This window comes from Myotis nattereri (genome assembly GCF_964212035.1).
Source record: "Myotis nattereri genome assembly, chromosome: 1".
Taxonomy (NCBI): Eukaryota; Metazoa; Chordata; class Mammalia; order Chiroptera; family Vespertilionidae; genus Myotis; species Myotis nattereri.
The window spans coordinates 145,858,494-145,874,548 of NC_138075.1; the positions used below are offsets into that span (position 1 = coordinate 145,858,494).

Genomic DNA, 16,055 nt, shown 5'->3' on the forward strand with positions numbered 1-16,055 from the left:
GATATATGCACCCCTATGTTCATAGCAGCACAATTCACCATAGCTAAGATTTGGAAACAGCCTAAGTGCCCATCAGTAGATGAATGGATTAGAAAACTGTGGTACATCTACACGATGGAATACTATGCTGCTCTAAAAAGGAAGGAACTCTTACCATTTGCAACGTCATGGATGGAACTGGAGAGCATTATGCTAAGTGAAATAAGCCAGTCAATGAAGGAAAAATACCACATGATCTCACTCATTCATGGATAATAGAGACCATTATAAACTTTTGAACAATAATAGATTCAGAGGCAGAGCTGCCTCAAACAGATTGTCAAACTGCAGTGGGAAGGCCGGGGAGGGTTGGGGGGCAGGAGGTAGGGGGGTAAGAGATCAACTAAAGGACTTGTATGCATGCGTATAAGCATAACCAATGGACATAAGACACTGGGGGATAGGGGAGGCTGGGGGACTGTCTAGGGCGGGGGGATAAAATGGACACTTATGTAATACCCTTTGTAATACTTTAAGCAATAAAAAAATTAAAAAAAAAAATAAATAAAAGAATAATACACCAAAAAAAAAAAATAAATAAGTGAAAGCCACTATACCAGAGATTCCCCCTCTAATGAATATCAAGAGGGCCATCCTAAGTCACTATTTTGGAACATCTGTAGATTTTCAGAATTTATTTCCAGACTGTTTTAAAAGAATATATGACCATGTAATTTTAAAATGCATTACTATTATATCCTATATAATAAAAGGCTAATATGCAAATCAACCGAACAGCAGAATAACCGGTTGCTATGATGTGCACTGACCACCAGGGGGCAGACGCTCAAGGCAGGAGCTGCCCCCTGGTGGTCAGTGCGCTCCCACAGGGGGAGCACCACTCAGCTCACAACTGGCGAACACAACTACGGTGGCGGGAGCCTCTCCTGCCTCCACAACAGTGCTAAGGATGTCTAACTGCAGGGAGCAGGCCTAAGCCATCAGTTGGACATCCCCTGAGGGCTCCCAGACTGCAAGAGGGTGCAGTCCAGGCTGATGGAACCTCCCCTGAGTGCACAAATTTGATGCACTGGGTCTCTAGTAGTAAGATAAAAAAAATAAAACACGCTGTGGAGGTTAAATACATGGCTCTGTGGCCAGACGGTCTGTAGACTATTATGTGACCTTGAACTACTTTTGAGTTTCGGTTTCCTTACCTTTAAATTGAGAACAGTAATAGTCCCTTCCCTCAGTGTGGTTTTAAGGGTTAAGTTAGCTAACACATGTAAAACACCTGAAATATGCCTGACAAATACAATAAGAGTGCAATAAAAGTGAACTTATTATCCTCTATTTCTCAATCACTGTATTGAACAACTCATTTACCATGCTCCAATTCCTCTTCAGGTTCAATGGAAACATTTTCGCAATTGCTTTAGAAATAGTAAAAGTACTACAAAGTGCTTGGCCAAATAGTCTAGGCCAGTGGCCGGCAAACCGCGTCTCGCGAGCCACATGTGGCTCTTTGGCCCATTGAGTGTGGCTCTTCCACAAAATACTGGCTCTTTCACAAAATACTGACTTCTGCTCATTGGCCACGAAGTTTCAATCGCACTGTACGTGCGCTCCCCCACGTGGTATTTTGTGGAAGAGCCACACTCAAGGGGCCAAAGAGCCAGCCGCATGTGGCTCGCGAGACGCGATTTGCCGACCACAGGCTAGGCTAAAGATAGAAATGGCTAAAGTGAGAAAGTACAGGTAAAGAAATACACTGCAGATGGAAGTATAAAATAGTGCCACCCACTCGAAAACTGACTGACAGCATGCACTGAAGCTGAACAAATATAAACCCACAACCCAGCAATGCTACTCCCAGGTACGCCAACAGAAATGTGCACTAAAGCTTTCAGACCGGCACTACTTTTAACAGCAAAAAACTGGAACTGACCAAAAGCCTATCACAGGGAACACTCCGCAGTTCTGAGAATGACTAACCTCCAACTAACTACACACAACGATAAGGCAAGTTCACAAACAAAATGTGAAGTGAAAGAAGCCAGACACGAGAGAGAATATAGAATTCTAGCTATAAAAGGTGTTAGAACAGGAGGGACTGGATGCTGGGATGCGCCGCCCACGCCCCCCTCTGGAAGGAAAGATCATCCCCAGCTGCTAGGAGCTCTGCCAGCAAACACCAGGCACCTGTCCACCCTCTTCAGAAGCTGCCTCTCACAGAGCAGCAGCCCAAAGGCCCGCCCCTTCCCGAGCAGCCAATCACTGGTGAACAAGGGATATAACCACCTATTTCTTATGCAACTTGGAACATCTCTGAAGGCCTTTCCAGAACTCCACATGGGATCAACTAGGCTTCCACTAAGACTGAATCACATATCAGCTTTTCCCACTGCCCAACCCTGCTCTCTTTCTTTCCCTTCCCTTCCGTAATCACTGACCCTACGTACTCTCCCTAATAAATGTCCTGAACCCTAATCTTGCTCTCAGAGTCTGTTTCCCAGAGTATCCAAACTACAACCGAGCAAACTGGATCCATGATGTGAGGAGTCCGGGGACAGTGATGACTACTGAGGAAGGGCAGGTAATGTAGAGGAGGGGGAAGGAAGAAGAACTTCTGGGGTGTTGCAGTAGTCTTTTTAAAAAATATGGGTGTTGGTTGTATGAATGTGACCAAATGGGGGAAATTCATTGTATTGTAAATGTGACTTTTCTGATGTACTATAATTATACTTCAACATGAAATTAAAAGAGAAAAAAAAAAACTAGAAAATCATCAGAATGGGGCAGAAGCTTAAAGAACATTCAGTCCCTCCTCTGTGCATTCTTTAAATTACCATTTACTGGGAACTCAGCACAGCCCAGAGATGGCTAACCCAAGATCGAAAACCAGCTGGTGGCAAACCAGGTCCACATCCGTGCCTGGTCTCCTGGACAACAGTCTTCTGCTTTTTCCAGACCATGTTCTCACAGGCAACACTGGGAGTCGAATCTGAGCCTCCTGCAACCAGCTTGCCAACTAGGCAGTTTTGCCTTGCAAGGAGGAAGACTCTCAGGTGAGCCAAAATGCAAGCACCCAAAGGTACCTGTAGGTATCTCCACCTTTGAGTCTTCCTGTAGAAACATACCCTGCTCTGAAATCAGAAGACATGAAAATCTTCCTCATGTAGATAAAACAGTATGCTTGACCCTCAAGAAAGGATTCCTTACAGCTGGCTGCATTTATTATTTACCTATCCCCCACTCCCACCTTCTAAAAAGCAGTTTTTAGTTCATTTAGTTAATAAAATGTCCTCTCTTTTCTCCTTTTAGAGAATAAGAAACACAAAGAGGAAAAATATGACCTGAATTAGGGAAGATAAATTCCTTCACTCTCCTATCTGGCTCTTACCGAGGTTATTTATCATATACCCATTTGTGATGCTAAACTCACTTGGGTCATTGAAAACCATTCATCCTATAATTTTGGAGTACTTCAGACCAAATGATTCCCTTTAGATGATGACGATGATGGTGACAATGATGGTGATGATGGAGATAGGACCAAAGGAGAGGAGATTGGGGAACTATTGTTACAAAATTGTTACTTTATTTCCAAAACAATTTTAGTTCTTCTTTGAGATGTAAAAACTAAAGGTCATGAGTGATCTCTAGGAAACGCAAAGGTCTACCACTACCCAATATTCATGAGCATTGTATAACAACAAAGAGGGAAGAACGTGAGAGTTTTACCTGCATTACTTTGGCTGGATCCAAGAGAAGAGCTAATCTTTCAGTGTATTGTGACAGTTGTTTTTTGTTTGCCTGTTTTTCTTGGAAAGAGGTAACAGAGCATACAACCCCACAACTAAGCTCTAATAAAATATTTTTGGGCTTGAGCCCATAAAATAGCTAAACATTCTTGGATTTTCTTTTAAGCTTTTTTTTTCTTTCTTTTATTTTTCTTTTTTTGGAAGAAGACATCACAGGAGTATATACAACTAAATTATTTACTCAAAAGGGCTTGTCTCCCAGATAAATTTGACCAAGAGATGAAAATAATGCCATAATAACGTGCCTTCCACTCTTTAGCTTGAACACTCAAAAAGAAGCTGGCTAGAAATTTCCCACTGTTATTTAAGTCATTCATTCATTCAACAAATATTTTTTGAAAGCCTACTCTGCCTTCAAGCAAAAATCTATTTAAGTCCTCCTTATATAGAGATATAAAAATATCTCAAACTATCCCTTCTCACCCCTTAGTGGAATGCTAGAACCCTCTCCCACCCAAATCAAGAAGCAACTTTATATCCTGACTGTCTTATGCTCTAGTCCTTCACAAAAGAACAGATGAAGAATGTCCCCTGAATGTTTTTAAAACATTCTTCCTACTGCAATACCTTTGGCCCTTCCAAAATTCAGAAGAAAAAATCAGAGCAAATCTGTTTCCTGGGAAGAGTGACTCAGGACTCAGTCAAAGGTATGAGATAGGTGCTATCTGAGCTGTGTCTGTAATGTGGCCAGTTAGTTACAAGAGGTGCCTGTGTCACGCCTTTCCGAGCTCACCAAGCTCTCCATCTGCAGAGAACTTGTTCCACAACTGGGACCAAGGACTGCAACAAGAGCAAGAGGAGCATGCCCCTCCCCTGCCCGCCCTTCCCCACCCCTAGAGAGCATCCCTGACAGAGCAGGAGAGCACTCCGGGCACACTCAGTGTTTGCAACAGACACACAGATCAGATGGGTCTGTGGCCAATACTAGCTGTATTCATGAGAGAGGTTTGCACACTGCTGCATGAAAATCTCAAAAGCAGTCTACCTCGGTTGGTCCAGCATACATCATGGGGGACGGGAAGATGGCCACCACCGTTGTTTCGGGATTCAGGACGCCTTCCTCCAGCACGGCAGCATGCTGCTTCATTCGCCACATCAAAGGAACATCGTCATCCTTGGTCCAGCCACCCAGAGGGTGCAGGAGAAGAACAGGGCGCCGGTAGCCCCTCTCTAGAAGTTGTTTATGGGTGTCCTGCATTAATAGAGCATGTCCGTTGTGCACTGGGTTGCGTAATTGAAATGCAAAGACAGCATCTGAAAAGAGCATTTGCAGAGTTAAGAGGAGCATGTTTCTAACAGATGACCTTGCAAAATAAACAATTCTTGAAGCTTGATGCTTAATCAAAAACTGGTAAAAAAAAAAAAAAAAAAAAAAACATGCATTGCTCTGACCACGCCAACATGACCTGCACTTCTGCTGTATGTTTACTTTACAAAGCCCACATGTTTGAGGACATATCATAACAGTGATGGGTTTATAACAATTACTTTCTGCATTCATGGGAAACTTGAGAACAAAGATCATACTCTTGGGTCCTGACATCCTGGTTCAGCTGCTCACATGGATATAAATTCTTGGTCTTTGCCTTAATGACTCACCAGGCCAATCCCTCCATAGCAGCGGTCGCCAACCTTTCGGACCTCATGGCCCACCACCGGTTGGCAACAGCTGCTCCATGGGACCTAAGATACTTCTTTATTAAAAGAATACAGTAAGGTGGAGACATTTATAATTCAAAAAATTTACTTGCTTTCCAAATATGTACATTTATATTTATTACTTTGCTTGACTGGAGCCCTATCTGGCTTTGTGATGCCAGGTTGGGATTTTGGATTATAGCTGAGCAACACCAATATCCCTTACAAGGGGCATTGCTATTACCCAAACAATAGGAACTGCCAGATTCATTAGACTGATTAGCTCTATATCTCGGGCTTAGAACCCTGGCTTTTATCCCTACATGGGGCTTCCTATTAGGAGATCTTTCTTAGAAGACATGGTTCTTTGGGGTCACAGAGCAATCTCACAGAAGAGAGTGACAACCCCGTTAGAGGAGCTCTGCATTATAGTGCCTTCACAACACCTGGCACAGCGCCGTGTTCATCCAAGCCTGACTCAGAGAGAGGCACGTCCTCCCCTCCCCTGATAATTTTAAGCTAAACAGTACAACGTCAACATCTTCTCCAATCTGTTCTCAATTCTAACCCATTTCTATCCCATGACAAAATCCCAGGAGGGAAACTGTGGCACCTATTTAACTAGGGTTTTTTGGGCACAACCTCTGATGTTCTAAGATTTACAGCATTATGCTTTGAAGTTCCTGAACTTACCTTTTATACAAGAACAAGGCTGGTTTTCACCCAAGAAATAATTGATACTCCATAAAGTACAAAGAACAAGAAAGTCTTGACACAAATATATGAGCATTTATAACTATTCTGTTTTTAGGAGATAGGAGGAGGGGTAGAGACCTGCAAGTTTTTCTATCCTTCTGAATTCACTTCCATTTTTGTTTTCTTTATAATATAAAAAGATTCCAAAACATTCCTTTGACCACCAAGTAGACTTCTGGAACTCCCTCTCTCAAGACTAAGAAGCAATTTTACTTTGGGACCCTACTGTACTCCAGTTCTTCAAAAAAGGAGAGATGAAGGATGACATTCTCCTGACATTAATATGAATATGAATATTCTTCCACTTGGGTGACTACTGCTTGAACAACCTCCCATACTGATTCTGGCCTAAATCTCATCACTTACTCAGCTCAGTTCTCTTCCTCTCCTCCCTTCACTTTATGATGCCCATTCTTTATAAACTGCCTTGAGTCACAACAGAGACACTTACTAAGCACTAATGAATCCTACTCCAGGTTGTTGTGAGTTGCTGCACTGATGGGAACGTTTGGGGTGGGGAGAGGTGGGGCGGTCCCATGGGGAGGAAAGGAGACTCTGGCCCAGCACGAGCCTGCAGCACCAGGACCAAGGAGACACCTGCATGGTTCAGGCCAACAGGCTGGGGCCTAGAAGACAGCCCATTTGATTGGGGCACTGCTTACACACCGGGAGGTACAGCAAATAAGTAAATACATTGAGGATAATGGGAGCCAAGTTTCATACCATAGGAGAAGGAAGGTATAAACACAGAAAGGAGAAAGGCTAGAACAGACTATGTGGAATTGGGTTATAAAGGAAAGTAGGGTGACTTCACGGTTTTCAGCTATTTAGATAGGCAGATACAGGACAGATATAAATGTGTGTGGGTTTATGTGTATATGTGCAAATGTATATTTCTTAGTTCTGTCAACTAAAATGTCCTACAAGCAACAACTCTGCAGTGAGCTGACAATGAGCAAAACTGAAGCCCAAATTTTGCATTCTCTTTAGAATAGTTTTTACCATTGCCCACTTAAACAAATCAGGGCTCCTGGGCAAAATGACTGATTCTGGAGCTAAGGCAAGGAAAGTGCAGTAAGTCTTCAACATCATCCAATGACATATCATGAAACTGATTTTACCACAGGCTAACTGATTTTAAGGAGAGTTAAGTTCCTAGGACAGTTCATCATTATAATGAAACTAGAGGCTCAGTGCACGAAATTCATGCACAGGTAGGGTCCCTAGGCCTGGCCAGTGATCAGGGCCCATAGGGGCCTCCCTTCCCTGGCTGCCAGCTGCTGGCCAGGGCCTTCCTTCATTCCATGCCACCCCCTGGTGGTCAGTGCACGTCATAGCAAGCAATCAAACTCCCAGTCGAACTCCTGAGGGAACACTTTGAATAACTTCAGTGTCATCTATCTATATACAGTGGGGCCTTGACTTACGAGTGTCCCGACTAACGAGTTTTTCGAGATACGAGCCGTCTCTCGGCTGATTTTTTGCTTTGAGTTGCGAGCTAAAATTCGGGTGACGAGCCAGCTTCAGATACCCCACCGCTAGTTGGCGCAGCGAACGTCACAGTGAACGCCACTACATCAGCCCAGCATCACGTGTCTCACTCGTTCACTTTTGATTTGACATACGAGTAATTTGAGTTATGAGCTCCGTCACTGAACGAATTAAACTCATAAGTCAAGGCCCCACTGTATATATTCGAAGGCCTGCTGCTCAACATGAGCTGAAATATCCTTTGTGTCATGAAGAAAGTGCTCAAAGAATGACAGGGACACGTCAAAAGGACAAAGCAACCAGTCTGGCAAACCCAGAACAAGCTAAACATCAAAGTAAGTAACAGTAATGGATTGTACCCAACTGAGTAAAACAGGAATCTGTGAGTCCCTAAGAATAAAATAAATGAATAACCAATGGGGGAGAAGTGGAAATTCTACTTTATGGTAGAAAGTCAACTAATAAATGTAAAAGGAATGAAGGGATTAGAAATTCACCATCTGACAGTATTTGTATTGTGCTAAAACTAGCAGGTAAAAGTTTGATGACAAGAGAATATTTATGGTCTAAAATCACTCCCCAAAATACTTGTTAGTAAGTATAAAATAATTTGCTAACTTTACAGCAGAAAAAAACCTGGCAAACACAATCTTAAGTGATAAAAGCTAACTTTAAAAAAGGTTAAACTCATCTGTAACAGAACGAATCAAAACTGCGAGCCACCCAATATGATGCACGAACTCTATTCCCAGCGAGTGTTTCCAAGGTGAGGGAGTGTTAGCTCAGTGCTGGATACGCAGCCTGTGTCCTCTTTAATCACGAACATGAGTCTATCTTTGAACATGACCCTTGGTTAATGCATCTCAGGTGTATGACGACTACATTCCTAGACTTCAATCAGGTCAAATCTGATTTTGTAAAATCGCCATTTAGCAGGGTTATTTATATGGCAGGATGTGCAAAAGGAAACATAAAAAATAAATTCTGTCTCACATACACATATTTCACAGATTCTAATAATTTATCTACCTAGGCTTTCTTTCCAAAAAGAATTAATCTAGCTCCACACTGGACATTTAACAGATAAAGTTAAGATGGATGACATATTAAAAGTTCACATTAGAAACATATAAAGGATTTTGCTGCCAAAATTTCTTCCAGGTAGAATTCTTTCCTTACTATCAGTTGCACTCAGAAATCCAATGACCACATTTGATCTGTCTGTCCATTTTTTTCTTGCCAACAGAACCAGGTCTTTCTTAAATTTCAGGTCTTTTCAATTCCTCATCACTATTTATCAATGAATTACACAAATGGCTTTAACCGTCTGTAGTTCCAGGCTGTATTTTCACCCCTACCTTTTGGTCTCTCCTCTAAAAAACTTCTGTGAATGAACACTGTAATCAGAGCATCTGATCCATTAGGAGCTACACACCCAGGGTTCTGTCCCAATGAACATAACCCAGTATGCATACTATTAAATTTTCTTTCATCAATTTTTCATCAAAAATACAAGAATAATGGGCCATATGAACCTGGGGCCACTAATACAACTTTCATTATGTCTCACATTTTAATTCCCATTTTCTAAAAAACAATGATTTCCCTGATTGTCACACCATAATCAGTATAAAAATTTGCCTTCTCACTTATAATTCCTTATGGCTTAGTTGCAGACTGCTTTACGTAACACCATGTTTGAAAATAGGTGATGATCTACAAGATGACTGAAATTTAATGTTAACACTTATGATTTCCATTTCTTTCTAGCCCTCTGTACCCCTGTTCCTGGAAAAGGACCAGGTATTCCATAATCTTGACTTACAGAAAGTACACTGCAAAGCTGCTGAGACCATGAATAAAAGCAAACTTTTTCCTTAAAGAGCCAGAGTGAATATTTTAGGCTTCGCAGGCTATGGGGTTTCTACAGCAACTATTCAGCCTGCTATAGTGGTGCAAAAAAAGCCACAGACAACGCATAAACAAATGAATGTGACAGTTTTCCAATAAAACTTTACTTAAAAAAACAGCAGTGGGCCAGACTTGGCCTGCAGGCTATACTTTGCTAAATGAAATGTGGCTGATAGAAGTACAATCAGTATTCCAACCCAGACAGCTGATGTGAGCCAAACTGTGGACGCAGAAAACAGAGATTGATGTGTGTGAGGAACACAGCGTCATCCATCCTGTCACAGATGGATATAAAAGCTGACACAGACGATCGTGTAGAACAGCAAATGCCAGGTCAGGAAGGACACAATGTGACCAAAAGGGGTTGTGAGTTAACCAGTAGTGTCTTACAGAAACTAGTCCAATGGCACTGTGCAGGACTGATGGGCAGGGCAGAGAGTAAGTGGGTAGAGTGAAGAGACAGCAAAATGAGAAGATGACTATTGCTGCGGAACATGTTCCCCCAATTCCACATAAAGTAAGACTTCCACCAACTCCTCTATTCTCTCCACCCACTCAATCTATTCCTCCCCCAGGACCCGGACAGGCTCCTCTGGCAGAGCACAACCTACACACTGGAGAAAGGGATCGCACTGTGACAACGGCAAAGACAGGCAATGCCCTGTCCCCCGCCCTCTCCCCATCCTGCTCCCAGCAGCCTGAGGCCCCTGAGCAAGACTCTGTGTTAGCGACTAGAAAATCTGCATCTGCTGACCAGAACCCGCCCCTACACCCCAGAACATCTCTCTATTACCTCTTAGTGCCCCATGTATACCTCGGGTTGGATTCCTCCCAGCCTGTTGTGCATCGCTGGTCCTCCTCCTCACCCTCTGGGAGCACAGCCCCATCACTCACCTCAGAGACTTAGATCCCTTATCCCTTCCTCGCCCTCACCCTCCACAGGCAATGAAGCACGTGTGCCCTGGATCTCATCAGTAGCTCTCCTTCCCTCACTACCAATGCAACAGCACCCCTTCACCACCTCTTCACAAGGCGTGCATGACCCGGCCTCCCTCCCGAATCCAGCCTCCACACCCTGCGACAGCAGGCAGGGCAGGGGGAGACAATCCGTGGCAAGATGAAAATGCCACCTTAGAGACGCTGTCCTGAGGCAGCAGTGAAAGTGGCCCTGCCCCCAGGAGCATACAATCTGGTCAGAGGAGGAGCAGCTGACATTCACCAACCAGAAAATAATCCCATGTGCAGAAGAATAATACACTTCAACAGCAACAGGCATCATTAGATCTTTGTTTTCAGAGGATCAGTCTGGTGACTGTGTAAAGGAAGAAAGGATGGAAGAACAGGACTGGATTCATACATTCAACCAGTTCCTTCCTGCTTTGTCACGTGGTATGAAGCTCCTGCCAAATCCCAAGGACACGTTCCAGTTTTAAATGCTCCTGGCCCCTCCACTGCTTCTGACATAAAAAAAAAAGAGCAACAACAAAAAACCACTTTCCTAGTTGTTCTCCTTACCCATGCATTTTCACACAGCTCTCATCAGATATGCATGGCATTTTAAATTCTGCTTGGCCACTTTGGTGTAATCACCTGTTTCTGACATCTTGTAGGACCTCTCAGGGCAGCAGGGCTCACTGCTGCATCAGATGAACTTCTTTCCCTACACACTCTTCAAGAAACTCGCCCTTCACCTGACCCAATTACTCTGCGCACAGATGGCTTCTGTTAGTTGCATCTCTGCGTCCTGACCTTCCAATTCAGCAGTTTAGAGATATCACTGAAACCATTTCAAGATATGTTGCTCATTACTGCCCCGCATCCTCTCGTTTCTTCCACCTTCACTATTACTGTCACATCACAAGCCAGACGCAGGTCTAGCCCCCCAAACCCATTCCTTTGGCTCTATTTCATGCCTACATAGAGGAGCAGCAGGTAGTACAGACGTCCCCTCTTCCTCAGCTTAAACACCATCTAGCCCAGGAGCCAGCACATCACGGAAACAAGCACAATCCGACCATTTCCTTCTAGCAGTGGAAAGAGAAGGAAGTGGAGAAGGGACTTCTGAGCAAGTGTTGATGTGTGGCAGGGAGAGCAAACAGGGGCCGCGAGCATTGCCTGATGGTGGGAAGAGGGTGAGCACTGACTCCCTGGAGAGTGACGGCGCACGGGTCGCCTCGTCAAACATTATGGCATCAGACCCTGGGACACCGTGCAAAGAACCCGGGTCGGACTCCAGCTCTGCAATTTCTCAGCTGAGTGCCTGCCCATGGACAACTTCAGTGCTCCAAGCGGGACTGTTCTGAGCAACAAATAAGGTGACGAGTAAGAAGTGCTTCTAGCTCCTCATTACCCTTCCCCCCAATTCCTCAGAACTGTGCTTCCCCAGCCAGAGCCCTGGTATGCATCCCAACCACTAAGCCCAGAATTACAACATCTTCCTGTTCCCCGCTTTCAACTTCTGTGCGAAATTGTCCTACCAACAGCTGTAATTAATAAGTTCCCTCGCCCAGTCCTACTCAAGCTTTAATATCTACCACATTATCTACCCCAAAGCTCTCAAAACAGGCACTTCTGCTTCCCCTGAATCAATAAAGTAGCTAAACAAGAGTATTGATGATAATTGTCAAGTTGTTAGAGAGGGTGTGTGTGTGTGTGTGTGTGTGTGTGTGTGTGTGTGTGTGAGCACATGATATTTAATGTGTGTTTTTGTGGAAGTTTTTTAAGAGAATTTGAAAGAAGGCTTTGATCTCACTGTCTCTCTCTGGACTGTCATAAATTACTAGTATTTCTTTTACTTAAACTGCTTCTAAGGGGGGGAAATCAGTAAGACACAGGCCACTTGAGTAAATATAAACATATTAATTAGAATTCTTCACAAACAGGTACTCTCACATCCAAAAGTATGCAGCCATAAAATGTTTTTCATTCTTAAGACTAGAAATATTTTCAAATTAAAATTAAAACCAATGTGGAATATAAAGCTTTTTGCCAACGGGGCTCTGTGCTGCTTCCCATCAATTCTCTGTCCTGTGCTTGCGTATGCATTTTGTGTGCATGCCTGTGTGTGTGTGTGTGTGTACATACGTGTGCATGTGTGCGCACGCCTCCAAGATGAGAAACTTTAGCAGGCAACCAGAAGATGGAGGGAGACAAACTTTGCAGGAGCTCTTGCACCATTAGCATCCTGCCTCAGCACTGTGATTCCAGCTGTGCCTACATCCCCTACAACTAGCTTCTGGCCACAGCCCCTCCTCACAGCTACAGCTCCTCTTACCAGGCTCAGAGACAGTTTCCTTCCCGTGCCCTCTCAGGGGTGGTAACACTACCCTAACCTGTGTTCCCTGGGTGCGAAAACATTCCTGTGAGTTCCCTTAACTCTGACCATCCTTCTTTAAACACTCACTTTGTTAAATTTTGTTCAGAGCCTCCTCTGAGTGTGCTCTGCCTTGACTGAGTCTCTCCTCACCCCATCTGAGGCCACACTCTCTCCAGCTCACTGCCATTCAAGGTCAAGAAAGCCTAGTGCCCTCATAGACAGACCACCTGCTCAGCCTCAGCTCTCACTCATCATTCCCAACATGGCCTAAGATATGCATCTAGTGTCTCCACCCATTCATGTAAAATAGACTTTGTAGTTCAACAGCTCTAAGCTTTCTTAGATTTATTTAGCCCTGGGCTACCACATACTAGCCTGAAGGAAATTATGTCAACTTTTTCCTTTGCAACCTGGCAGGACACCAGTGTTCTGTGTGTAATAAATACTAACTGGCTCTTACTTGGCTTAAGTGAAAGTCATTCTTTCTTTCCAAGATAGAGATCAAGCACCAGTGGTTCAAAGAACCTGCCATCTGGAATCACGTCACTTTGCAGCCACTGTGTGGGTGTTAAAGACCTCTCAGCCCTTCCAGCTACAGGATGGTCTGAACAGCAAAACCGGTCATGTCGATGTGCACAAGACGACAGCCCACAAGGGACAAGGGATGATCAAAGATCTTCTAACACCAGGCAAGGAAAAAGAGAGCGGTAAGAAAAAATCCCTAGGTAAGAGAAAAAATAAATATTCCTTGTTTTCTCTCCCTTGAACTACATTTCATCCCCATCAGCAGATGACTTATTACTGGTTTCCTAACAGTGAACAAGAACTACAAAGGGATCGCCTCAGCCTGTTGCTTATTTGCCTTAGTCCTAAAATGGAAAAGTAAACAAACCAACACTCCACGATCTTTGCTGTCGAATATAAGGCTAATAACTGGCCCTTAGCTACTCTACACAAAGTTGCAATCATTCATTATGCAATAAATTCCCTAACTAATTTAAAATGGTTGGCTCACTAAAGAGTGTAAAACAGATGTCATATTAGAGTCTCTAATTATGAATGATAATTCCTTGATAAGACTCCTCAACCATGCCAACAATTAATTTACGAACGTGAATTTTAAATTTGAATTCAAGTTTTGGCAAAAAATTAAAGTAAATGAGGTTGTCTCAGCAAGTCCTCCATTAACATGTCCCCATTCGCCAGAAAAAAAGAGAGAAAAATAGGCACATTAAAAAAAAAAAAAACACACAAAAAAACCTATCAGATGCTTCTGGTTACAAATAAAATAAGACCCAATTAGAAGTGCCGAAATAATTCAAACATGCATTAGGTCTTTGAGTAAGAAATCCAGAGATAGAGGAGTCCAGGGTTGGATCACAAACTCAAACAGTGTAAGATTCTCACAGATCCTCGGCAGTGCACAATGGCTGCCGGAACTCCGGACAGTGCACCTTCACACGGCAGCAACCTAAGCACCTCCTGCTTGGAAGAGAAGGACGGAGATGACCTCAGTTGTAAGCCAGTTTCTTGTCAGGAATGAAAACCTTACCTCTCAGTGGGCAGAATGAACTCAAATACTGACCCTTAATCACATACTGACAAGAGAGTGAGGTGCCATCACTAACTTATAAAGATATTCCCTGTGACTGGGCCCAAAAAATGTTAGCAACAAACAAGATAAATAAGCTGTTGTACAAGCAAGCAGCAAGTGTAGCTTTCAGAGACATTCCTGCACACGTTGTTTAAGCCAAATAATTACTTCAAATTCAAAGGGGGGGAAAAAATCAAGTTTGGAAGGGCTTGGGGTGAGCAATCCTACACTCGATACCCTACAATGTGATGAAGGAGGCAGGCTGGGTGGAAACTGGGGGACTCTGAAGAGGGTGTTTGTGGCCTCCGGTTCCTGATCTTATTTTCAAATATTAGCAAAGTACAGTAAAGCTTAAAAATAAACAGTCATTCTTTTTCTAACCTTTACACAAATATAGATAATACTAGTTTCACTCACATAACAGCAATTATGACCTTAACCGCTTACTATGTGCCAGGCATTGTTCACAGTGCCTTAAACATCTTATCTCATTTCACTTTTAAAATAAAATCCTATGCATTAGTATCATCATTGTCCTTACGTTTACCACTGAGGGAACTGAGCCTCAGAAATGAATGCAATTTCCCACAACCACATAACTACTAGGTGGTGAAGAAGGGACACTGTACCACAAGACTCCAAATGACTTGCTGGGATCCAGGAGTCATAGAGGCTGAACACAACTGATGAAATGGGTGTTCTTGACCTGATTCCTACAGTCCCTTGGGAGAGAACAAATATAGCTTGGTGGCCAGCTATTTCCTTAAAAAGCAACCATGTTCACCTGACTTTTCTCAGCCATCTCTGCCTGATTTCTACACAGAAAATGTATACATATATATTTTTTAAAACACACAAAACAGCACTAACGCTCAGGGCTTAAACATTTCTGTGGAGTGAGAATTAATTAGTAACATGATTATAAGATGCTTCAAAATTCTTCAGATCTTAAAAAAGCCTCCCAACTCCAATGAATGCTTTTGCCTCACATGGCACCGTGGACTTGTGAGTGTAGGGAGAGAAAGAGTATGGGCACACCAGGGTAAACACACCATTTACCTACCTCTATGTAAAAGACCTATGCACAGCAGGTATCTGATATAAAAAAAGCCTCTCCTGGAGTTTTTATAATATATAATCTATAGGCACTCTGCTCTTACTGCTCCACTTCATCCTAATCCAGAAATTTAAAATCATTATTAACCTACTCTTCAACAACCTTTCTGCTATTTAATATCTCTCTCTTTTCCACTGTAAGCTCCTGTCATTTATTTATGGATCTCAGTACTTGGTGATAAACAACAAACATTTGTTGACTGAATAACAAACATGATAAAAGTTCTGTTTTCCTATTACTTTTTGCAGTGACACATTCCACTCATATAAGACATTCTGAGATACAAAGCACATTGATATGAATGAGCTTTTCAAAAAATTTCTCTTCCAAAGTTCTGTTCAGCTTTAATAGGAGAGTTTCAAAATAAACAATTAAAAGATCAATTTGTTATTAGCATTCATCTTCCATGTAGCATACAAAATAATGTTA

At 42.9% G+C, this 16,055-nt stretch overlaps 1 protein-coding gene across 2 annotated transcripts in view; it reads right to left on the reverse strand.

Annotated features, from left to right (window-relative positions):
- The window catches only part of PAPSS1 (3'-phosphoadenosine 5'-phosphosulfate synthase 1), a 112,424-nt gene that overhangs the window by 42,067 nt on the left and 54,302 nt on the right, over positions 1-16,055 (reverse strand). For both annotated transcript variants that reach the window (XM_081087983.1, XM_081087984.1), the window contains exon 10: positions 4,789-5,057. In XM_081087983.1, coding sequence (XP_080944109.1) covers positions 4,789-5,057 — 269 coding nt within the window. The remainder of the gene's footprint in view (positions 1-4,788; positions 5,058-16,055) is intronic.